Source organism: Eulemur rufifrons, chromosome 7 (genome assembly GCF_041146395.1).
Source record: "Eulemur rufifrons isolate Redbay chromosome 7, OSU_ERuf_1, whole genome shotgun sequence".
Classification (NCBI taxonomy): domain Eukaryota; kingdom Metazoa; phylum Chordata; class Mammalia; order Primates; family Lemuridae; genus Eulemur; species Eulemur rufifrons.
The window spans coordinates 252,129,811-252,155,995 of NC_090989.1; the positions used below are offsets into that span (position 1 = coordinate 252,129,811).

Genomic DNA, 26,185 nt, shown 5'->3' on the forward strand with positions numbered 1-26,185 from the left:
CCTTCACATGAACGGCCCCTCTACTACCCAGCACGTTAGGATCAATCCTCTGCAGTCACTTGAGATGTCTGTGAAGTATTTTTAGAAATCACTGGGCTGCTGCTTTAAAGAAACTCTTGCTTCTAGCCTTTGAAAATACAAGGAGCTTCTTCCTAGTATTTTCTTTTGGGTCAAACTTTCTAATTTAATATCTGATTTAATTTTCTGATTTAACACTCTGCATTCCCTTTGTTTTAGGGTGTTTTTGTCTCCTTTGATAACTGCCTCTGTCCAGTCCTCTCTTTTTGGCTGCTTAGGTAGATACACAGTTCATAGCAAGTCTCAAGTAGACATCCACCCTGTTTGGCTCCTTTTCTTGTAAGCATCTCCAATCTTTGTGAATCTTGGAGGTCCTCCTCACTTGGATTCAGAGAGGAGAAATATTCATCTTTCCCTTTCCTAGGATGTAGGGAAGGGAAGGGAAGGGAAGGAATAACTTCTCTTCACCAACAACTGCTCTTCCAAAGGTGGTTTGGTCTCACATTGACGTGGACATTCTATAAGGCAATTGATAAGGATCCTGTTAAATTATCTTACAAAATTTTGTAAAATCTGAATTTGTTTATTTCCTCATAATTATATTTAGGTTACTACATAGCTAATGTCAATTTGTCCCTTTATTTGTGATGCTGATGCTAATTATTAGTTCAGGTGATGTTTTCCAGATCTCTTCATTGCAAAATTATTTTTTTCCTTTTGTAATTAATAAGTAATCTGGGGGGGGCAGGAGGGAGTCATACTTTGAGACTGTGTGTATATGTCTTATTTTTTTAAGCAAACTTTCATCTATTCATTTTTTTTTTTTTTTTGAGACAGGTCTTGCTCTGTTGCCCGGGCTAGTGTGCAGTGGTGTTATTATAGCGAATTGCAACCTCAAACTTCTGGACTTAGACAATCCTTCTGCCTTACCCTCTTGAGTAGCTGGGACTACAGATGCATGCTACCACACCCAGCTAATTTTCTTTTCTTTTTTTGTAGAGAGGGGTCTTTTTTTTTTTTTTTTTTTTTTTTGGAGACAGATTCTCGCTCTGTTGCCCGGGCTAGAGTGCTGTAGCGTCAAGCTCACAGCAACCTCAAACTCCTGGGCTTAAGCAATCCTTCTGCCTCAGCCTCCCGAGTAGCTGGGACTACAGGCATGCGCCACCATGCCCAGCTAATTTTTTTCTATATATATAATTTTAGCTGTCCAGATCATTTCTTTCTATTTTTAGTAGAGATGGGGTCTTGCTCTTGCTCAGGCTGGTCTTGAACTCCTGACCTCGAACGATCCTCCCGCCTTGGCCTCCCAGAGTGCTAGGATTACAAGCGTGAGCCACCACGCCCCGCCTGTAGAGAGGGTTCTTGCTATGTTGCTCAGGCTGGTCTTAAACTCTTGGCTTCAAGTGATCCTCCCACCTCAGCTCCAAAAGTGCTAGGATTGCCGGTGTGAGCCACAGTGCCCAGCAACATTCATTAATTTCAGAATCTATTGTGATCATTGCCTAAATTTTATTACATTGTGGTTATAAAATGTTTTCTAACTCTGTCATTCTTTTTTGAGAGGAAAAAACTATACTCTTACAACAATTCTGACACCCAGTGACTGGGGTTTCCACACCAAGAAATTCTCTGCAGACATCAACTGAGTGCCCTGTGGTTTAATTCTTATACTAGAGACTCTGTGTTAGCGCAGACCCCATAGTTTAAGGGTTCAGTCCCACAAGCCTGCCCCTCACTTTAGGCACCAATCATAAGTCCCAAGTTACCACCTGTACTTCTGACTGATTGGCTATAAACCGGGGTTCCCATGAACCCTTCGTCAGATTCAGTGATTTGCTAGAACAGCTCACAGAACCCACGGAAACAGTTTACATACTATAATATTACCAGTTTACTACGAAGAATATTTTGAAGGATAGAAATGAATAGCCAGATGAGCACGGGAGTTTCTGTCCCTGTGGGGGTTTCGGTGCACCACTCTCCCTGCATGGTGCATTCTCAAATGGATGTGTTTTTATTCACCAACCTGGAAGCTCTCCAAAGCCCGTTATTTGGGGGTTTTATGGAAACTTCATTGCATAGGCATGATTAATTAAATCATTGGTCATTGGTGATTGACTCAACCTCCAGCCTTTCTCCTCTCCTTGGAGGTTGGGGGGCAGGGCGGAACAGGACTGAAAGTTCTAATCCTCTAACCACAAGGGTTGGTTCTTCTGGCAACCATCCCCCATCCTCTAAAAGTCACCTTATTAGCATTAACTCAAGTATGATTAAAAGGGGCTTATTATGAATAACAAAAGACAGTCTTGTCATCCCTGTCACTCAGGAAGTTAAAAGGGTTTTAGAACCTCTGTGCCAGGAACTGGGGGCAGAGACCAAATATTTATTTATTATTATGTCACACTTTTATATTGAGTAGCTGTCAGTCATCTGTAAAGAAGAGCTTTCTCTCCTCTTGTACCCTTTTTTTGAACAATGAGCATTACCATGGACTCATGATTCTTTTTTTTTTAATTTAGTGTTTTGTAATCCTGGTCTGTCATTCTCTTTGCTCAAATTATCCCAAATTTGGCCTATGAGAGTTCCTTTTAACTGGATCTTGTGTTGTTTTGACATGTCCTCATCATTCTTTGACCACATCCTCCCTTTCCTAGTATAAGATGTTCCAGGCTTATCTTGTCTTTTCCCTGCCTCAGTCCTGAAATAAGCCATTTCTCCAGTGAGCCCTGGTTATTTTTAGTGGGGAATGGTATTTAGAAATCAAGATATTGGCATTAGTTTTGCTCGTTGCCACAGCAGTGCTATTGCTTGTTTGCTCTTTGAATGGATAGAGCTAGGAAACAAACAGGCTCATAGATGCAACTTAAATGTTCATAGTGGTATGACCAATTAACATCCTCACCACAGGGTTTTTCCTGGTCTTCCTTCATTCCATATATGTATCATCTTCTTTCAGTGAGAACCTCTGTTCCCAAGAACATCAAATTATTTACTCTTTTTTTTGTATCCTATAATGTACACAAGCAAATTTCAGGATTAATATACTAATGCTGTTACCAATAACTAGCCTACTAAGTAAAGTTTAAGGTTCTTGAAAGTTTTTTTTTTACCTTAGTATATAATTCACATAGAATTACAGATCCACTATCATACCAAAAAATTTAATAAGATTTCATAATGTCATCTGATATCTATCCTATATTCAAAATTTCCCAATATTCCCCCCAGTCTTTTGTCACCTTTGTCCCATTGTAGGATTCAGTCAAGGTTACTGCATTGCATTTATATGTGGTATGAGGTAAAGGGTCTAAGATCATCTTTTTGTATGTGAATTCCCAAATGTCCTAGGATCATTTGTTTAAAAGGCTATTTTTTTCCTATTAAATTACCTTTGCATCTTTATTAAAAATTGTTCTCTTTACCACTACAACATTCTATAACTTTCCTTCTAGGACTTTTTAGCAGATTAGATTTTGCATATTCACTTTAGAGAATGAATCTACTTTCTTTTATTTCTATTCTTTTAGGCTGTGTTCCTCAGATGTGGCCTCAACTAGGAGTTGGTAGCAGATATCAAGAGATGCATGCTGCTTTTTATATACTTGAATCTCAGCACATCATGTTTATTTTTACAGGTCTTATCTGCATGTTATCCTTTTAATATTTGAGTACCTTTTTGCTCCTTGATTTGTAGAACTATTCTGAGGCTGTGTAATCTGATCTGCATATTGGATACAAATATTACTTGTAACAGACAGTGTAATGTGAACATTTACCTTAGCTATAGGGCTAAACATGAGAAGTTGATGTAAACTTTCTAAGGTATTCAAACTTCACTCCTCAGTAAGGATATTTCTATCTATATTTTTTCAAAGAATACAGCCATACACCATGTTACCATACCAAACTGTCTCACTACGACTAAGTTCAACAGCTTTCTACTATTTTCAATTTTTTATATATGTCTGCTTTGCCTACCTACTATACTAATGACAGTATCACTGGCTGCAACTGAGAATGAATCAAAAGTGATTCAGCATCTTGCAAGGGTTTGATGAGACAAATATTCACACATACTGCTAGGGTGTGTAAATTAGTACAACCTTTCTAATTTAATAATTTCACTTCTAGAAAGTGTTCAAGGAAAATAACTAGAGGTGCAAAGGCAGGTTTATGTACAGGTTTTACTTATATTGGTGAAAAATTGCAAAAACTTTAGAAAGAGTAGATAACTGTGGTATTTTCATGTGCTGAAATAGTATGCTTTTAAATATGTAAGATACAGGAAATATTTATGTATATAAATTTTTAAAAGTAGGATGCTAAATCGATTAAAATGATTCCAGTCATCTAAAAAAGGAATTGTATGTACATGTGCAGAGAATAATGCCAAGGAAATTCAGTTTTAATAGTGGTTCTCAGTGGTAGGATTATAGGTAAGTTTTGTTTTCTTTTTGCCTTTATATAATACCTAGTTGTATTTTCCGAATTTTCTCCAAAAACATGCATTTCTTTTATGATAGTTAAAAAATAAATATTTAAAAAAATGATCTCAGACCTGACAGTATAGAGGCACATTATTGTAGATTCACCCGTTTAGTTTGAATTTGGGACTTAGCTGAATGATAGTTGTTTGTTGAAATTACAGTTTAGTTCAGCAATACCAGTGATTCCTTAATTGAAAGTTCTGAGTAGCTCTTACAGTTACAGTGTCCCTTTTATTGATAATATCTCTGAGATCTCCCTTAACCAGTTACTATGTATGAAACAAAGTTTCTGGGGTCTGTGTTATTTCTATTTTGTAATATGACCTCAAAGATAGCTTGAACTTTTGTTTGAGATACAAGCCACCATCTGTCTATTATGGGTTTGTTTCACTGGTTTGTGTCAGTATTGCTTGTAATTAATATATATAGATCATTATTCAAAATGTCATAAGTATGAATCATTCTTTAAATTAGCAAATAGGGCATAACTCAAGATATTTAAAATTTTTCTTGAAGAGAATTTTTCAGTTCAAAACAGTTGGGTGTGAGTCACATCATGAATAACAGTGACCAAACATTGAGAAGTACTATTAATATCAGTAATACATTGCTTGATTTCCAGGTTGTGACATCTTATTTGACCACTACTAACTTTAAAAGGATTTCTTTTACCAGCATACCCAAAAGAGACATGTTTATATAAAATGCTTTACCCTTCATCCTTTTCAACTCTTATTATTGTATTTTTTGGTCCTGATGTCAATCATACTGAAATTTATTGATAGACAGGAAACAGAAGGTGTTCAATGCTTTTCACTACTATTCAGCCATCAGCGCTGACATGCCTTATGTCTAATCTGCACCACATTCAAATACCCCTCTTATAGCCTCCTATTATTCTTGGTCTCTATCTAAAACTGTTCACTGCCACTCTATGGCTGTTTTATTTCTAATATTCTACTTGCTTGGGGAGGCAGAGAAATGGGTCATTCTGTATATGTAACCATTCTGTATGTGGAAGACTAGGTTCCTACCTGCTCTACAGATGACGGTATAATCTCCCCACTAAAATCAACCAAACATAAAACTCTAGGCAGGTACTGCCAATGCTACTCTTAGTCCCATTTCTCCACCTACCACAAATAAGACTAGCTTTAAGCCTATGGACTATTCTGGCTGCCTCTCAATGGGGGCCGGGACTTGCTTTCCTAGTTTGATGATGATGGACTCCAGTAGAACAGGAAACTTTGTTTACCTGTTTCTGGTCCAGAATGCCATTCTTTTATTCTAGACCCATCTCATATCAGAAAAAGTGGACCCAGTTAGCAATTACTGTCTCAAGGCTTGATCAGATAGAGAATGGGATTATTATTCCAGCATTTTATGCCAAAGAGCATAAACAGATCTGGATTTGGGAAACAGATCTTTGCCATGGAAAGGATCTGAGAGGACCTGTTGCTTCCTGACCATCAGACCTAACCAATTTGCACAGCTCCAAATAAAAAGGAAATCTGACTAGCACCAGATGCTGTGGCCAGTTCTCCAGAAATTTGTATCTATAGTGCTTATTTTCCACGTGACCATCATGCTGATAACCCTTGCCTATCAGATACATCTCTTAGAGAACTTTGTGGCTTCACAGTTTCAGGTAGTAACACTAGCAGACCACATAGTAGGTGAATCCATGTTTCTAACAATGTCTTGATGAAAGAGATCCAGAATCTCTCACCATAACTTTTGAAGGGGCAGAACTCGGAAAATCATATCCTTTATATCTTTTGCAATGCTGTGTTTCTATTCCATAGTAGGCTCCTTGCAGACATTAGCCTGCTAGGACTTCCGATAGCCTTCATAAACAATACCCTGCACTGAATGTTGGGGGACAGATACCAACGATAGTCCTGGGAGACTTGAGAGACTGAACTCATTCCTGATGCCCAGGTTCCTCTGGGACACTGCCAGCTTAGGTTTAATTACAAATTTATCCAGTTCTCAAAGCCATAATATAATATAATATGTATGCTATTTATTTAAATTCAAGGGCCTGTAAGTGGGCTGTTTAGTCCCTACACCAACTAGCCTTTAGCTCCATCCGTTACAATGCTGCCTCATGAAAGAGATGTCCAGCGCCACAACCTTCCTAATTATTTTTTTGTCATACTGCGATATCATTCTTTCAATAGATATCATGGGTTTGGGGGTTCTGTTCAATGCCCTATAGGTTAAAATTCTGTCTCATTTCAAGTCACCTGTGATTTAAAGCTGCAGAACGTAGTGGCTTCCTTGTTATGAATTGTTGAAGGCCACTTTGCATGGTACTGTGAAGAGCAGCTCAGAGTCTTTTTTTTTCAGGTCTCCCAACTAGTTATCTTTTTCTGCATCACTTCTAGGAAATGAGTGAACTGGGTTTAAGACCTAGGTCTGTTTAACTCTAAGGTCCATGTCCACTGTACCACTCCATGATGGCAAAAATCTCATGGGATATAATTTGCCATTCACAAACACATGCTTTTCCTATTTAGCGACTACCTTTTATTTAAAATTAATTCATTTATTGATAGGTAATATGCATACTTGGTACAAAAGTTTTAAAATATTAAAAGGAATACAGTAAAAGATCTCCCTTCCCTTCATGTTCCCCAGCCGCCTGGATCTTCTTCCCAGAGGCAGTCATTGTTAACAGTTACTTATGAATCAGTTGAGAGATTTTATAGTTGTCCAAGCATACATGCACACATCAGAGATCTTTTGATTATTCTTTCCATCCTTTGAATTGGTTTTAGAGTACCATCTACTATAATAAAACGTCCACAGCTAACTTATATTTGATATTTGAATACTTGATCAATGTCCCTTTAGGATTCTTAGTGTGTTTTAAGAATTTGTTAAAGCCACAGTTATAGATTGTTTATTCTCTGGATTGCTTTCGGGCAAAGATCTGTTTCCCAAAATGCTGGTCTTGAATACAATAGGAATGTTTCCTCTGTCCTCATTCACCCTCCTAGAATGACTTTCACACATTTGTTACTGGGTTAAGAACTTCTGGCAGTTTATGTCCACAGGATTTGTTAGTTTCCTTACTAATTTTGAATTCTTGCTGGTCACTGCATGGTGTTGTGAAGAGGTTCCCCCCTCCAACATACTAAATCAGTTCCTTTTTTAGTTTAAACTTTTTAAAAAAGAGAAACACATAACATGTTCACTATAAAAATCTTCAAATGATTCGGAAATGTATAATATAGAAAGTGAAAGTACTCTGTAATTTCCGGAATGTCTCTACTTTTCTCTGAGATAACTCATCTTTACAGTTTGGTGTATACTCTCCCAACACCTTAATTTTTCTTTTTAAACAAATAGATTAAAAATTTAACTATGCAGCATTTGAGTATGTGAAAGAATACATGTAAAATATAAAAGTTTTGGAGTGTAGTAACAGAACTAACACCCATGAGCCCATCAGCCATTATTATGTTCTAGTATAGGTTAGTAGTGTACTCTACAGTTTTTCTTAGACTTAGCATTCTGAGTGACAGGATTTTTTTCCCCCATGGGACTGGTGAATTGCAAGGGTAAGGAGGTAGTCTTTAGTTTTTTAGTCTCACTCTCCCGGTGTGTTAGGTACTCAGGGGTTGATGCTCGGTTGTTTGAACCTGAAGGACCTCATCCCATTTAGGTTTTAGGAAAAGACAATTTGGCCTTTTGCAGGGGGTGGGCCGGGGGGACAGGGGAAGGAAAAAAAAATTATCATTGAAAGAGAGTGTAATTTGTAGTGTTTGCTGGAAGATGGCATCCTTTGTCTTTCGGTTGGAAATTTACTTTCTCCAGAGTTTATAGATTCCTAGGATGGTTTTGTAATTAAGAGTACTAGACTCATATTCAGGCAGCAGAGACATGGGGTTGACAATAACAAAAGCTTTATCAGCTTATCCTTAGTAGAAATGTAGACATTTAAGCAGATACAAGACAGAAAGAGAACTGTTATATTTTTCTTAATTTTTCTTGTGAAGCTTTGAGACTCCAGATCAGCATTATAAAAAAGAGATTCAAAGCCTCTGAGTACAAAAGAACTTATCTATTATACATCTTTTTGTTTCCTCCTCCCCAAAGGCTTCTGTTTGGGGTGTTCTTATTCTTAATGAATACATACATAGACCAGAGAGTATGTTTGTGAGGGCTATGGAGGAATTAGTGGGAGGATACAAAAAGAATCAGAAGACCTGGATCATAACCTAGACTCAGGCCAGAAGAGGATAAATACACAAAGACAGCAAATTGAGTGTGTTATTTATGGTTATCTTCAACAGGTGCGTAACATACTCTGGAAAGAGAGGAAAGTCCTGAGGTGGCAGAAGAATAAACAGATGGTAAAGAATGGCATAAAGTTTGTTCAAGAAGCCTTTCCAGAGAAATTAGTTTAGAAATGACTTTTGAAAGAGCTAATTGAAATGTGTTGATTGAAAGGAAAGATTGTTCATGATAGTATAAATGAAAAGGATAGGATTCAAGAGATGCAGGGCATACTGTCTGAGAGGGTATAGAATGTTGTCATAGCTTTGCTTGCTAATCTACTGAAGGAAATGAATCCTTCTGCCGTACAGATTTTTTTCAAAGAGCTAAGATATACAAGGCTGGCCCAGTTTGACAGATTCACCCCTTTGGGAGCCTTTTCTTCCTTTTACTTCAGATACATAGTGTCCTCCTTGTCATCTATCACTTTCCTTCAGTTTAAATCTGTTGTAGCATTGAAAGTTTTGTGCCACTTAAAATTTTGGTGACTAAAATTTGGTTGCTGTGACTAAAGACCTATTTCTGTGAGCACTGGAAACAGCAGAGCAAGCCTTATGTCACTGATTACTTTTACTTATTTACCTAGGATCACATGCCCTGCAGGAAAATAGGATTGTCTGGCCAGCTGTTCTCTACCCTGAAGATTCTTCCACCTCATCAATTTCCTTTCATTCCCCTTCTCATTTCTAAAGTCCCAGAAGGCAAAGGTCCAGAGCTCATCTTCATCTTTTGCCACCTTTCTGCTACTGTTTTATCCCTTTGATCTTAGCCTCATATTCTGGCTCTCGCCTTAAAGCATCCTAATCATTCTGGTCTTCTGTAGATAGCTGATTCTTGTTTACCTCATACCTGGGATGTTTCCTCCCGTTTTATTTATTTTCTTGAAAGGAACCATATGCATAAAATAATTCGAGATATAAATATGTATGCTATGAAAAAAAATTTTTTTTTTCTCTAACCCTATCCTTTATACAGTTTCTACCCAGAGCCAACCACTTTATTGCCATTTACTGTGGATTTAGTCTAAGGAGTATTTACTCCAGAAAGAGTATATGTATTCACAAGCATACATATTTCCCCCACACACAAATGGTAATATGCTATGCCTCACTTAATATGACTACCTATAGGGAACAAGTTCCTATAAAGGGACATTTTTTATTGAGACAAAATTCATATAGCATTAAATTAACCATTTAATGTGTATAATTTAATGACATTTAGTACATTCACAATGTTGTGGAACTATCACCTCTATCTAGTTCCAAAACATTTTTTCATCCCCAAAGGAGACCCCATACCCATTAAGCAGTCACTCTCCATTCTCTCTACCCTTAATCCCTGGAATCATACAATATGTGACCTTTTGTGACTGGTTTTTTCACTCAGCCTTTTTTTTTTTTTTTTTTTGAGACAGGGTCTTACTCTGTCACTCAGGCTGGAGTGCAGTGGCCTCATCATAGCTCACTGCAACCTTGAACTCCTGGGTTCAAGTGATCCTCCTGCCTCCTGAGCAGCTGGGACTATAGGTGCATGCCACCATGCCTGGCTAATGTTTCTATTTTTTATAGAAATGGGGTCTCATTCTTGCTCAGGCAGGTCTTGAACTCCTGGCCTCAAGCAAGTCTCCCACCTCGGCCTCCCAAAGTGCCATGATTACAGGAGTGAGCCACCGCACTCGGCCTCAGCATGTTTTTGAGGTTCATTCAAATTGTAGCATGTATCAATAATCCATTGTATGGATATACTACATTCTTTTTATCCATTCATAGTTGATGGGCATTTGGGTTTTTTGCAACTTTAGGCTATTGTGAATAGTGCTGCTATGAACAATAGTATACAAGTATTTGAATACCTGTTTCTTTTGGGTATATACTAGGATTGGAATTGCTATTAATGAACATTTAAGTTGCTTCCAATATTTGCAGTTACAGAAATTCATATCATTTTACATAATTTCATACATGTTTGAATATCTCTACTGGATGAATAGCTAGAAATGGGATTACCAGGTCAAAGCATCGTGTCTTTAACAATGCATTCAACATTTTAGAAGATATTACAAATTTCCCACTGTAGAAGCTGTACTATTTACATCCCCACTAACAAAGTATCAGAGTGCTTTATCCTCCCTTGGCTTTTAGGAATAGCCAACTTTCCTGCAAACCATATTGCAGAGATAGCACAGTGAAGACAGCCACAGGCAAACAGTTCCTGTGCCATGATTCACTGAATCTCCTTCCTGCTTGCCTGCTCAGCCTGTCTTTCCCTTCTCTACCATCCTAGTCCTCTCATTTCCTGACTTCCTATTTTGGCTTTTGATAACTGGGCCCTTTGTTAGGTGTCTTGTTCAAAGTTCCTCCTGTGGTTTATCACCTTCTGTATTTCTGTTTATATCTTAGTTTTGATCAACCCTTTGATTTCGTTTTCAATAATATTGTAGAAATACAGAAGAAAGTACTGAGGTGGCAGAAGCAGCAGCAAATGGTTGAGAATGGCATGAAGTTTGTTCAGAAAGGCTTTTCTAGAAGAGACGAATTTAGAGGTGACTCTTGAAGAAGCTGATTGGGATGTATTGATTGAAAGGAGAGATTGTTCATAGTAGGATAAATGAAAAGTATGCAGAAAGGATTCAAAAGATAACCCACCTCAGCCCCACCACTGGAGTTCTGGCCAAGGAATCTCTTACTGGCCGGAACATTCTCCTTCCCCACTACCTTATCCCACTGAGTAGTGGGGAGTAAAGGATCAGTCAATCCATAGCTTCTGCTACCTCCAGTTCAGGACTAGGACTGTCAGAGACAGGACAATATACTAGTTTTGGACTTCTTAGAGTATGTAGGAAGTATTATTTTAGTGGTAGAGCAGTGCAGTAGGTATAGGATTTGTTAGTAAGAGTACCCACATTGATGAGTTATACATGTGGTATCAGTGGAAGCAGTTGATATTGATGCTGATTATAGGTGCTGGCAAACTAACAAAAGAAAGAAACTTGAACAATATGGTTTGGCTGATAAAAATAATGTTAATTGTAGTCTTCTGACTCATTTATTTATTTCTATTCTGCCTTCTAGAAAGAAATTTGAGGTGGCTAATTGTAGTCATTACATCAACTTATTATAAGTTATATTCAATTACAGTTATACACAATTATGCATGTTAAAATGTCAGATTAATGTGTCAAAGTTTCATTTGATAACAGCACTTACGTGCCTATGCTGGGTACATTGTGCGTTGTCTATATGTAAAGATCAGTTATTCCCATAAAAGCATGATCATCTGATGGCTTCTTGTAATAGAAGAAATGAATTTGATAAAATATGATTGACAGAATAGTTGTAGATATCAACAATTGGTAGAATTGTTCATTACACAAACAATTACTGGATATCTCTTTCTCATGCCAACAACCATGCTAGGTGCTGGGGATACAGACATGAAAGTCCCTGACCTCAGGGAGCTCAAGTCCAGAGAGTAAGGAACATGTAAGTAGTACCATGTGATAAGTGAATGGTAAAGACAAGTACTTGATATTCAAGGAGTATAGAGGAAGAAAACCTAACTCAAATTTAGGATGGTTAAGAATGACTTCCCAGAGGGAATGATATCACAACTAAAGTCGATAGTTTACATTATGGTTACCTCTTTGTGTTGTGCATTCTGTGAATGGATTTTCATGAAAGTATAATGATGCATATCCACCCTTACAATATTCAGAATCATTTCAATGCCCTAAAAATCCCCTGTGGCTTATCTGTTCATCTCTATCTCCACCCAAACCCTTAGTGTAGATTGAATCTTGAAGGATGAGTAGGAGGCAGTCATGTGAAGAAGGAGAAAAGAGTTTATGGTACAAGGACACTAAAGATGAAAAAGCATGACTTAAGACACTGGGGTACTAGAAATTGAAAATTCTGGATGGCTTGAGGGTAGGGAATAAGAAGAGTAGGGAAGGGTCAGAGATAAGGTCAGAGACCAGAGAGCATGTATCATGAAGGGCTTGAATGCCATAGCAAGCTGTTTATATTTTATCTTGAAGGCAGTGGGGAGCCTTTGAAGACTTCATGCAGAGGAAGAAAACAATCAGCTACCAGTGGTTGTAGTGACACAAGCTGTTTGCATTAAGAAAATATTTTTAATGATAGAATATAATAGATGTATAGACAACCTCATAAAACAAGTGTTTAGTTTAATGAGGGAGGCAAAAAATAGACCTTTGCCAGCCACCCCAGAGAGCCCTCCCAATGTCGTTTCCCAATCGTAACCCCTTCCCTCCCTAAAAGCAACTACTGTCCTAACTTTTATGACAGTTACTCCCTTGCTTTTCTTTATCACTCAAGTGTGCATTTCTAAATGTTAGAGTTTATTTTTGCTTTTTTTCTCTTTTTTATATATCTTATAAATTGCTTTTTAATCTGTGGCTTCCCTCTCCATCTCTTATTTTTTTTTTTTCTTGCAGTCTGTTTACTGAAAAAATCGGGCCATTTGACTACATGGTTTTGTTTGATTTATAGAGTTTCTGACACTCTGGATTTTGCTCAGTACATTTCCTTGGTATAGCTTAACACACTGTTCTGTCATTTGTTTCCTGTAAATTGTAGTTGGACCTAGAAGATTGATAATATTCAAGTGTGACATATTCCATAGTTGGAATATATAATTATTTTTAAAACTCTTTCCTTTTTGGTGGACTTCTGGATTATTCACAGATTTTTGCTACTAGAACACAGTGCTATAGTGAACAACTTTATACAAATACATTTTTTGGTAAACATGTGCAAATGAATCTCCCTTCCCCTATTATGTATTATTTTACGTACCTTTCCTTTATAGCACTTACTCAGTGCGTGTGATTATTTGATTAATATTTGTTTCCTTCCCTAGGTTATAAATATGCTTATCTGTGTATCCATAGTACCTTTGTTCAATAAGTATTAGTTGAATAAATACATTTCTATAAGTGGTATCATTGGGTTAAAGAATATCACACATTTTAAATTTTGTTAGATACTGTCAAATTATACTCTAAAAAAAGATTGTACCTATTTATGTACTCCCAATGCTGTTACTCATTTTTTTCACATTCAGCCACATTAGCGACTTCCTTCTATAAACATTTGACACCTATGTTCTAGGTTCTGTTCTAGGTGCTTGGGATATCAGGGAGCAAAACAGAGATCTTGAGTGGGAGGAGACAGCCAATTAACAAATTAATAAGGAAATATATAGGATGTTAGCAAGTAGACCAATAAAAGAATAGATGGCAAAAAGCAATTGCTAGTGCTAGAATTTGAGTTGAGTTGCAATTTTAAATAAGATTGTGAGAGTATTGGCCATGTGAGAAGGTGACATTTGAGGAAAGGCTTGAAAGAGGTGAGGGAATTGGCGTGTGGCTCTTTGAGTAAAGACTGTAATAGGCAGAGAGAACAGCCAGTTTAAAGGCTAGAAGTGACTGAAAAGGAGTAGGAAGAGGTCTGCTGGCTGCTAGGAATGCTACTGCTTGATCTGCATGTCGGTTACATGAGTGTGTTCATAGTATTCATTGAACAGTAAAGATTAGTGTACTTTTCTGTATCTTATACTTCAGTAGAGCTTTTATGTTAAAAATAAGGAGTGGCTGTTCAATATTTCAAAATTCCTTAGTAATACCCAGTTCATGAGTGTTTTCCTGTGACATTATTAATAATATGATGAATGCCTTAATCAGTTTCTATTAATAAATCATTTTTGCCTTCCTATGTATGATATATCCCACTTGATTATGGTAAATTATTCTTTTACTGTAATGCTAGGTTTGATTTGGTTGTATTTCATTTTGGACTTTTATATCTTTATTCACAAGTAAGGTGGTTGATAGTTTTTTTTCTTTTTGTTAATCCCTTATGTTAGATTTAAGTGCTTTTCTTAATTATAGGTTTGTTACTACTATTTTCCATAGAAAGAGAAGTTCTGTGGTACTTATCTAATCGACTTTCTAGAAAAAGGGAAGGGAATAATTTCTAGTGTTTGACTCTATTGTCCCGCCGGTATGAGCTACCTGGTAATTACTACAATTTAGTAATTGATAGGTGAGGTGCTGTCACTGCTTGGACAGATGGGTGTTCACTTTTAGCCTGAGGCTCAAGTATTCTGCCGTTTTAATGTCACAGAAAAATTAACCAGCCCTGGATTATTAATTGGTGATGTAACAGTTGCCTAGTGTTTTGTTTGATAATTATAGACCTTATTTTTTAATGTGACTATTTCTGATTTCTTACATTTTCCACTGAAAACAAGATAAAATATACAGAAGAAGCAGCCTCTGAGTATGTTGCTGTAGCCTAGTCAGTTAGCCTGGGGGACAGGGATAAATGCAGAGGTTTATTTTCTAGGAAAGAGGATTCATTTTGAATTGGGTCCTAGAACTGCTAGAATTTCTTCACTTTCCTGTATGATCACATTGAACTAGTCTTCAAGCTAGGTAGGAAGTGGGTCTGGCTGCCTTCTTCCTTCATCAGCATAGGAGCATTATACTTCTGCACTATACTTTTGAGAGTTTGTGGCTTTTTTCATATAGGAAACTCTATAGCTGTGTTTTTCACAATGTAATTCAAGAATCACTGGCATGGGAGTCATCAAGTTGCTTACTAAAAGGTAAATTCCAAAAACTATAACAAATGCAGATTCTTAAACTACTCCAGGCCCTTTGAATTAGAATTTCTGTGAGTGGAGTCTAAGAATCTGCATTTTAAACAAGAGCCTCAAGTAATTCTTATTAAAATTAGGCTGGGTGCCATGGGTTTGTAATCCTAGCACTTTGGGAGGATCTCTTGAGGCCAGGAGACAATAGCAAGACCTTGTGTCTACAAAAATTTTAAAAATTATGACCAATTCCCTTGGTTTATGCCTGTAATCCTAGCACTTTTGGAGTGTGAGGCAGGAAGATCCCTTGAGCCCAGGAGTTTGAGGTTGCAGTGGGTTATGATGCCACTGCTCTCTAGCCAGGGAGACAGAGTGAGATGCTGCCTCAAAAAAAAAAAAAAAAAAAAAAAATGTCAAGACTGTTTTCCAAAGTGTTCTATCACTTTGTATTCTTGACAATAATGTGTGAGAATTCCATTGCTCCACAGCCTCACTGACTATATTTGTATTGTCAGTTCTTCCCCCTTCCTCTCTGTTTCTGTATGCTTTTAAAATGTTGTTCCTTAGCGTCTCCCTCCTTATGTAGTTTTTGTTTTTGTTTCTGCCTTAGTGTTCTTATTTACTTGTATTTTTATTTTTATTCATTCATTTATAAGCATTTGTTGAGCTTTTACTTTGTGGTAGGCATTATTAGACATTGGAGATACAGCAAAGGAACAAAACAGAAAAATCTCTGCCCTCGTGGGAGCTTATACTCTGAAAACTTCTAAGTCTTCTGCTCCACATCTCTTTCCTGAGCTCCACACCCATATATCTAGCTGTCTGCTGGACATATTGGTATTTGAGATGTCCCATAGATACCTCAAAGTCAGTATACCTAACTCTCAATTCATCATCTCCCTCAACCTTCCCTCCTTTTGTGTTTCTCTTCTCCTCAAATGATGTCACATTCATCCAGTAGCTCAAGCTAAAAACCTAAGCAATAATATTTAGTTCTTATTCCCCTCACTTTCCACAGTTACTCATTCAGCCTTGTTGATTTTACCTCCAAAATATCTCATGAATCTATCCACTTCTCTCCATTCCCTCTGTCATTTCTCTAGTTCAGACTATCAACAAATGAGTACAACAGCCTCCTTATACTAGCCTCCCTGACACAAGTCACCAGCCACTCCCCCCTCCACAACAATAACCATTGGCCATGCTGTTCTTTTTTTAAAATGGCAAATCTGATCTTGTCTCTCCCCTCTTAAAAGCTGTGATATCTCTGTTTTGTCCTCTAGATAATTCCAAATTCCTAACATTACTAAACCCCCCGTTCTTTCATAACTATAGCCTCTCGTTCAAATATACTAGGACTATTTTCAGTTCACAGAATGTGCTTTTGCATGAATAATTTCATTTTCCTGGGACATTTCCCTTTCCCTTTCTCAGTACTTATGCCTAGCAAAACCTAACTATCCTCAGTAATTGTTCTACTAGCTAGTGACATATTTTAATGCATTTTTGGGGTGGGGAAGGAAACTTGCTTAATTAAACTGATGTTATTTCTCTTATAATGGAACTGGGCTAAAAGGTGGTGAAAATAGGGAACTAGTTTGTCAGAGAGCATGACCATTGTTTTTTTCATGGATTAGGGATGGGCTCAGTAGATGGGATCATTCGAGTTATTAATACAATGGATATTAATACAATACTGAGCACCTTTTATGTATACGAAACTACTGTGCAGTGCTGTCGAGTGCTCAGGATGTGGCAGTGTTCTGTGGGGAAAGCCTTCTTTGGGCTCAGAGTTATGGTGAGAAATAGCATTGTCACTTGCCTAGAGCGATCTAGGTTGATAGACATATTCTGAGGTTCTATGTGATGATTTTTTCCCATTTTCTTTTAGAAAGAAATGAGGTAGTTACCCTCTAGCAGTTGCTATGGCAACTGTGCAATAGCCTGGGAGCATTTTCTTTTACCTCTCCTTCCCCATGGTTAGAAAGTTACATTATTAAAATTTAACAATGGCACACTAATCCAGCATATCCTTTCTGAGGGGTGAGAAGAAGAGACCCAGGTGATAGAAAAAAGGTAAATGCATAGGAAGAAAACTGGCTGTCAGTGTATACCTATATTAAACAGCCTGTGACTGATTAGTAGTCCCATATGCCCAGGTTTGGGGTTTAGCTCCAATAATGAAACCAGCTGAGGTTGGCATCATCTGATGTTCCCAGAATTTTGAGTCTTACTGCAGACTTTCAAGGGAGCCACACTCTCAGAACTCTGAGGGCCTTCTGGATAGACATTGAAGATCTCTTAGTAGACCTTAGGTCTGTCAGACTATATGGTTCTGAGGATTGTTTTCTTTCTCCCACCTATGTATTAGGAACCCGTAAGGCAAGCAACAACCTGGCAACATGACAGAGCAATAGCAAATGCTAGTTGCTTGCCATGTTCCAGGGACTGTGCTAAGCATTTTATGTGCTTTTTCTTATATAATCCTTACAATAACCCAGTGAGACTCATACTATTATTATTCTCATATTATAGTTGAGGAAATATCTATAATAACTTTTTCAAGATATAGCTAGTAAGTGGCAAAGCTGACAGAACTGAGGTTGACTTTAAAACCTATATTCTTAACTATGAAGCTAACCTACTCCTTATTTCTTGGGATTAAAGACCAATTTGGTCTTTTTCTTTTTTTTTTTTTTGAGACAGAGTCTCACTCTGTTGCCCGGGCTAGAGTGAGTGCCGTGGCGTCAGCCTAGCTCACAGCAACCTCAAACTCCTGGGCTTAAGCGATCCTACTGCCTCAGCCTCCCGAGTAGCTGGGACTACAGGCATGCGCCACCATGCCCGGCTAATTTTTTGTATATATATATTTTAGTTGTCCATATAATTTCTTTCTATTTTTAGTAGAGACGGGGTCTCACTCTTGCTCAGGCTGGTCTCGAACTCCTGACCTCGAGCGATCCACCCGCCTCGGCCTCCCAGAGTGCTAGGATTACAGGCGTGAGCCACCGCGCCCGGCCTGGTCTTTTTCTTTGTCACAATTAGTTGCCTCAAATTATGTTCGGGAATAGGATAGGATTTAAATTTAATTGGGATTTTTGATTTTGTGAAAAATCAGTAAAAATGTTTTCAGTTTTATCCTTCAAAATATTTGTGTTTTAATGGATTTCATTAAAAATTGATAAGTAATTCAGAAAAAGTAGCTATATCTGAGGATCCAATAAGCTACAGTATTTTATTGCTTGCTAGAAAATTAGAAATCAGTTTCTTAAGAGATAGACATTGCCATTCTTTGGCTTTTTAACTTTCAGTAGACAGCAGCAGAATTGGACATCCTTGCTCCCAGACAAGGGACTCACTCCCTTACCGCCTATGGTATTAAGCCTGAGCTTCTCATGGGGATACTATGGTAGGCACAGGTTTGGTGAACACAGACAAGGAAGGATTTCTTAGAGACAGGAGATCATGTTTTTCTTATTTTGGCTAAGGAAAAGTAATGAGCTCCTAAATAATGATGCTCTGAGAGAGACCTAGACCAGAAGGAGGTTTAAAACAGTATGGAGAGTTGGGCGTGGTGCCAGGCACCTGTAGTCCCAGCTACTCGGGAGGCTGAGGCAGGAGGATCACTTGAGCCCGGGAGTTTGAGTTTAGCCTGGACAACATAGAAAGACCTCATCCCTTTAAAAAAGAAAACAGTATGTAAGTAGTAGGGGTTTTTTGTTTTGTTTTGTTATTCTATACATAGTGGAGAGTAAAAATACTTTGTAAATTTGTCTTATGTTTGGTAGAAGGCAGATACTCTGTGTTATGCAAAGTTAATGGAATACAAGTGGGGTAAGCTCAAGCAAGGTAATACATGTAATATAATAACTGGTGGGATGGGGAAATGATATTTGAATTACGTCTAAAATTGTCTCTGTCACTCTTTTGCTCTTCTTTGCGGTTTTCTTAGGTCACTGGACCTATTTGGGCTGGGGAGAACAGCAGAGTACGTAAGAACTGAAATTCCTTTTAATTTTCTTGATCTTACCTTTTAACATACTCCCTCTGAACTATGAAACTGGATATTCATGCATACAAGCATATGTAATTCCATTCATCTACTCTCCCACTTAAATCTCAGGAGACAATTACCTGTCATGGAATGTTATATCCTTTTAGGCTGATTTCTTAAAGACTGTGTGTGTGTGTGTGTGTGTGTGAGAGAGAGAGAGAGAGAAAGAGATAAATTTCAAACCAAAGTCCTAGTCACAATCCCAACACGATTTCCTGATTTTTATTCCCCAGAGACAAGTAGTACCATCAGCTTCTGAGCGTAAGAAACCTTTTCTTTTGGTCCCTTGGCTAAGGAGTGCAGTGACCAGAAGAAGAAGGCTTATTCTAAGATGAACTAGTGTCAGGGTAATTGGTGTGTATTTTGATTTGGCTGGGTTTCCTGTCTGTATATTACACTAAGATTGGGGAGATATGCAGAATAGACTGTTGTTGGTCCAGCAAGTGTGAATGCTATTTCAGCCGAAAACGTCTTGTGAAGGAAATAAGAGGCTGAGGGCGTGGTTTGACTTTCCTTAAGCAGCCCAACTAGGCTAGAGGCCACCTTTGTTCTAGAACATAGAGAATGGGCAGCCAGTTCTTTCCAGCAAAATACACAGCCCTCAGCTGACATTACTGGTTGTGTTACCCATCTGACAGGGGATCTGGTTGAGTCTCAGTGATTAAGTATCTAACAGGTGCTAAGAAGGGCCAGCTCTTGTCCTGACTGGAATTTCTCACCAAGTATATAGTTTCTGAGTGCTTCTACTGTTAGGGAACAGATCAAAAGAAGCCTAAGAGAGCTCAGATAAGTTAAGGTTTTCAAAGTAGAAAAAAGTAACCAAGCCATGAAAAAAATGTATGAATTTTCTTTCCTTTCTTTGGTTGATAAAGTTCTAGCTGTGCTCTTAATTCAAAGATAGCGACGCAGTCCATGAGTACTACATACAAGAGAGCCTCATTGTTCTATATTTCATTCAGTTTTGTTTGTGTGCATAATGTGTGCTTGGAGGCCCATCTTTGCCCCAGATTGGATTACTTTCCACAGCCTACTTTTCCAGGTTTATTTTCTCATTCTCTCCATGTCCTTTTATTTACCTGCCAAATGAACTACAAAATGTTTCTCAAAAATATATAGCCTTTCCAGCTGGTCTGATGGTAGTGAGGTTAATCAGAACTTACTAACATTAGTGTCACTAAAGTTGATACACAACCCCCCACTGCTAAATTTGACTGTCTTAAATATGTATATAGCCTTTCCAACCATTGGGCCTTTAATCATGCCATGGCTTTTATCCAGATTCTAGAAGGTATTTGCCCTCTCCCTCTCCCTCTCCCACACTGGAGGGAGGGAAAGGGTAGGGAGTGAGTAGGGAAAGCTTCACCTCTGTAAAGCTTTCCCTACTCACCCTATCAGGAAGTGATTTTACTTTTAAACTCAAATAGCACAAACTTGCTTTGTGCTATTCTTATGGTAGTAACTTCCTTGTATAATTTCCAATATTTGTATCTATATTTTCTCTTTCCTATTAGATTAACTCTATACTCTGAGTCTTTTGTGTTGTTTAGCCTTGTACATGTAGGCATGCAACAAATATTTGAGTAAATGTCCCCAGCCTTTGAGTTTTCCATCATTCAAATAGACTTTACCAGGGGCCTTTCAACTTTTGCCTTCAAACTAGCTCACAGGTACCCCCTTAGGCTGAGTAACCAAACCTGCACTCAGGTTCTTTTCCTGTAAAGCCAGGAATTTTCTCGTCTAACGTGGTGCTGTGGGGTAGACTGCAGAGTCAGCAAGAGATTGACATTGACACACTAAAAACAGTTCTTTATTCAAGGTGAAATATCACACATTTTCATAAATTTCCTTTTTTAGTTTCTGATCAGGCTTGGCGGTGCCAGGAGGTTTCCTTTTTAGGGAAATTGGAGGTGATATAGGAGAGAAAAGCTGGCCTCTCCTTTGTCTCACTTCACTTCTTTGCATTGCTTTCTCCTGCTCCCTTCTGCTTTCCATATTCTCTCTTCTACTCCTGGCCTCTTCTTTTCATAAACCCTTTGTTTCTTAATATTTGCCCTTAGTTTCTTTAGTATAGAAATGTTGTTAACGTTTAGGAAAGTTGGGGGAGTATTCCTCCCTGTAGCCTAGCAAAAAAAAAAAAAAAAAAAAGCAGAGCAGTATTTAGGAATAACAAACAGGTCAGATGCAGTGAGAAAGTAAGGGTCCTTGCAAGTACTTTCTGGCTGTGGATTGTGGGCTCCGCTGCTAAATCAGGCTGAGCTACCCTCTCTGGCCTCATAATCAATAGGATTGATTGTCTATCACTGTTGCCTCTTTGGAGACTCAGTTCTTTTGGTTTTGCACTGATACTTTTCCTGCTGGAGTTTAAGACTTCTGGTTTTGTCTCCTTTATTACCTCTGCCCCCTCATCTGGTATGCATGAATAGTCCAGTCCTGACTTATTCAGACTTATTCTTTCTATGGGTTCAGAAAGAGTTAAGTCTGAATGGCATATTGGTTTTGTCTCTGGATCCTTTCTTTTTAGTCTTCAGAAGAACAAATACATCAAGGGCTAAAACCAGTGCCTCCAGTCTCTAATGTGTCAGAATGCTTTGTAAGCAGAATGCTTTGCATCCCTATTGTTTGCTTTTGTTCCCCATCTTTGCTGCTCCTGCTCTGGTGAAAGGACTACTTGCTTTAATTGGCAATATTACTAATAACTGTTTCCAACCGTTTGAAGGTTAGCCTCTTTCTTGTGTTCGTATTTTTCCTCCTGGAGTTTTGATCACTCTCCTCTCTTTGTTTTTATGTTAACATGTTACCCTAAACTCACATGATCATAAGATCATCTTACCTCTACCCTCCAGCTGTACCTACAAATGTTATCAGGAATCCAATGCTCAAAATTTCTTCCTTGCCTGTAAAATCCACACATTTGTCTTTTAGCAGAATTCATATCCCTCAGGTTGTCTAATGGAAGCCAAGGTGTCATTTTCCTGTTACCTTCCATTTGTCCCCAGGTTTTATCAATTCTGTCTGGAATTTTCTTCTTCTAGGTCATTAACTTTTTTCCAGTTCCACTGCATGGATTTGGGTCCTTATCTCCTGCCTGAGCAATTGTAAAAGCCTAATCTTATGGTCTTCAGGCAGCTTCCACTGCCCACATTGCTATCAAGATTATCTTTTAAAATTACTAACAAGAGGAGTCCATCATTCCTTTTTGGGATGGTGAATGTTCCTTTTTTTCATTGTGAGCCAAATAGGAACTTGGCAAGAAAGGACATGTGGGACCTTGTTAATCATAGACATAATGGGTATGGTGTCGTATGTGACTTCTCTATAAAATAGTAGAAAGCACTAAAGCACTATTAGGTTGAGCTCCCTTTCCAAGCACAGTATTTATTTGTAACTGGTAATTTTAGCGAACATTAGGGAAAAAACTAGCTGGTCAGGTGCTAGCCTGAAAAGCAGAAATAATTCTATGAAATGGTAGTCACTATTGTTAGATAAATTTAGCTGCATTGTCAGCAAGATCCCATTGACGGTGCATATGTTTTCCTCTTCTCTCAGCCCGTGTTCTGGATGGGAATGCTGGCCCCAGGGTATAGGTACTTGACAGGAATTGTTAGAAAAAGCCATATTGCAGGAAGACAGACTATTGCTGTTCTCAGCTATGTCTAGAGCCTTTGACTTGACTTCTAAGCCTTGGCTTTGACCTTCCTGATTTTCAGGACCAGCTTCTGATGTTGGAACTGCTTATTGGATCAGTCCATGGATTTTAAAGTCTGAAAACACCAAGCCAACTTTAAAAAAAAATTTCTTTTCTCTAAGATGTGGCAAAGCTATTCCACCCGCACCCCACCAACACCCTTGATAATGGTAGAAGATCGGAATCTATTTGCAACATTTAAAAGCAGATTTTAATTAGGTTTATAATAGCTAGAGAAGCAGAATTCTAAATAAATCTACATTGGGAAAATGCAACTTGGAGCTTCTCTAGGAATCAGGTCTAAAATTAAACCAAGTGTCTTATCTCATCTGATAAGGAGAGAGATTCATGGGTATGTACTTGAGACAATTCTGTTCATGGCTTTGAGGTCACGGGGCTCACGTGCAGTTCAGCTTGCTTTTGTTCTCAAGGTCCAGACTTGTGGCTACTAAGTTAGAAACAGGAAAAGTTCCGAAGAACTAAATAAAGATATTGTGCTTTGATTGACTGTGCTTATTCCACAGCCTTTGAAGACCCTGATAGTGCCGTGGATGACCGAGATAGTGACTATCGCAGTGAGACCAGCAATAGCATCCCACCTCCTTACCATACGACTTCCCAGCCCAATGCTTCTGTGCACCAGTTCCCCGTGCCCGTGCGATTGCCACAGCAGCTGCTACTTCAGGGCAGTTCCCGGGACTCTTGCAATGACTCTATGCAAAGTTATGACCTTGACTATCCAGAGCGGCGGGCCCTTAGGTAGGTATTGGGAACAAAGTACTTTCTGTTTCTATTACCAGGTCCTATGATACACCTGACAATAAGGATTTCAGTGCTTTAACCTGAGGTGGTAGAAGTGTAGCAGAATGATGGGCCAAGCTACAGTCATTTTGTGTAGATTATCAGTCTTATTTTCTCTTCCACACAGTCACATTTATACATTACCATCGGGAATACTTTTTTATGATCAGCAATTCTCAACTGAGAAGGGCATGCCAATTTGGGGTGTACGGCTGAATAAAACCTGCCCACCCCACTTCCTGACTCAGTGATTTTGATATAACCTTCTCCAAGATTAAAAAAAGAAAATCATAGATGTTAAATGTTTGGATAATCCTTTCTACCTGAACATTTCCCTGGGAACTTCAGAAGAAAACCAATATGATCTCATCATAATAGATTCAGTAATTTTGCTGGAACTTTGTTTTAATTTTATTAATTTCTTAAATATATAATGATTTATACAGTTAAGAAAAACTTAAGGTACAATATAGCATAAAGTAAAGAATCCCACCCACACCTGTTGTCTTCCTCCATTCTATCCTGTTACTGTCTCCTAGTTCCCTTCCTACTGTTTCTTATGTATCCTTCCATAGCCTATTTTCATATATTTATGAGTATAAAGGCAAATACATACATATGTGCTCCCCCCATTTTAAATGAATATTTCAAACTTAAAGTTTGGAGAAATAATACAGTAAACACCTATATTGCCTAGATTTACCTGTTGTAACATCTTGCCGGATTTACTTTATCTCATTCTCTCTAATATATATTGATACTCACATACTTTTTTTTTCTGAACTGTTTGAAAGAAAGTTGCAGATATCATGTTAGTTCACCAGAAAGTATTTCAGCATGGTACTTCTAAGAACAAGGACTTTCTCTTATATAACCTCAATACTGTGATCACATTCAAGAGATTTAATTATTCAGTGATATTATATAGCCCATATTTAAATTTCTTCAGTTATTCCAGTATTTTTTCCTTTCTGATCCAATCAAGAATCATGGTGCATTGCATTTGATTTTCATGTTTCTGTAATCTCCTTTAATCTAGCAAAATTCCCTTACTTTTTTTCCCAGTCTTTTAAGAAACTTTTTTGAAGAGTCCAGGCTAGTTGTTTTGAGAATGCCTCTTAATTTGGTTTTATCTGATTGTTTCTTCATGTTTAGAATAAGGTTAAAGATTTTTGGCAAAAATACTCCATAGGGTGATATTTCCTTCAGAATACATTCAGGAAGAACATACTTTGTCTTATTATTGGTGATGTTTAGATTGATTTTTTTTTTTGTTTTGAGACAGGGTGTTTACTCTGTCGCTTGGCTAGAGTGCAGTGGCATCATCATAGCTCACTGCAACCTCAAACTCTCGGGCTCAAGCGATCCTCCTACCTCAGCCTTCCCAGTAGCTGGGATTATAGGCATGTACCACTATGCCTGGCTAATTTTTTTCTATTTCTTGTAGAGAAAAAGACCCTGCAAGAGCAGGGTCTTGCCCTTGCTCAGGCTAGTCTTAAACTCCTGGCCTCAAGCAGTCCTCCTGCCTTGACCTCCCAAAGTGCCAGGATTATAGGCCACTGCTCCCTGCTATAGAATGATCTTTTTTAAAAGAAATTTGATATATGCCATGTATTTCCAACATAAAGTTATCTTTTCTCCTTTATAATTATTATAATATCTGAGGTGATACTTGAGATTGTATCAATATCCTGTTTCCTTAACAACCTTTTTACTCAATGATTTTAGCATCCATTAATTCTTGCCTGAATCAGTTATTTCGTTGATTGAAGGTTAGTTTTTTAAAAAGCATTCCTATTTAGCTTATACTTTTAGTTTCTAAAATGTAACAGACCATAGGATGATCTCATTTTTTTGCCCACCTCACCAAGCTACTACATTGGTGAATTTTTATGCAGAGCCTCAGATGGCCATCTACCTCGTAGACAATATCCTGACCCAGTTTACTATTATCTCTGAAAATATTTTCAGTGAAATTTTATGTATCAACCATAGCACAGAATGCTACTCATAATCTGATTCTAAAGAGAAACATGCCAAGAATCCTACTGAAGTTGGTGCCTACTCCTTGCTGGTTTATTAATGGAATGCTTGCATATTTTATTTATTAAATACTTGATTTTAGTTGTTTATATTGCCCTACTTTAAGAAAGAAACATAATAGCAAAAAAAAAAAAAGTTCTTTTGAACCTTTTCCCACCTCTGTGTTTGCAAGCATTAGATGTGTAGGGT

The 26,185-nt window shown here is 37.9% G+C and overlaps 1 protein-coding gene across 13 annotated transcripts in view; it reads left to right on the forward strand.

Moving 5' to 3' along the window:
* Positions 1 to 26,185, forward strand: part of UNC13B (unc-13 homolog B) — a 190,240-nt gene that overhangs the window by 65,961 nt on the left and 98,094 nt on the right. For 10 of the 13 annotated variants that reach the window (XM_069476548.1, XM_069476553.1, XM_069476554.1 and 7 more), the window contains one exon: positions 23,677 to 23,911. In XM_069476548.1, the coding sequence (XP_069332649.1) occupies positions 23,677 to 23,911 (235 nt within the window). Of the gene's footprint in view, positions 1 to 19,365; positions 19,402 to 23,676; positions 23,912 to 26,185 lie in introns of all 13 variants that reach the window. The other 3 variants (XM_069476550.1, XM_069476545.1, XM_069476552.1) reach the window with 1 other exon arrangement.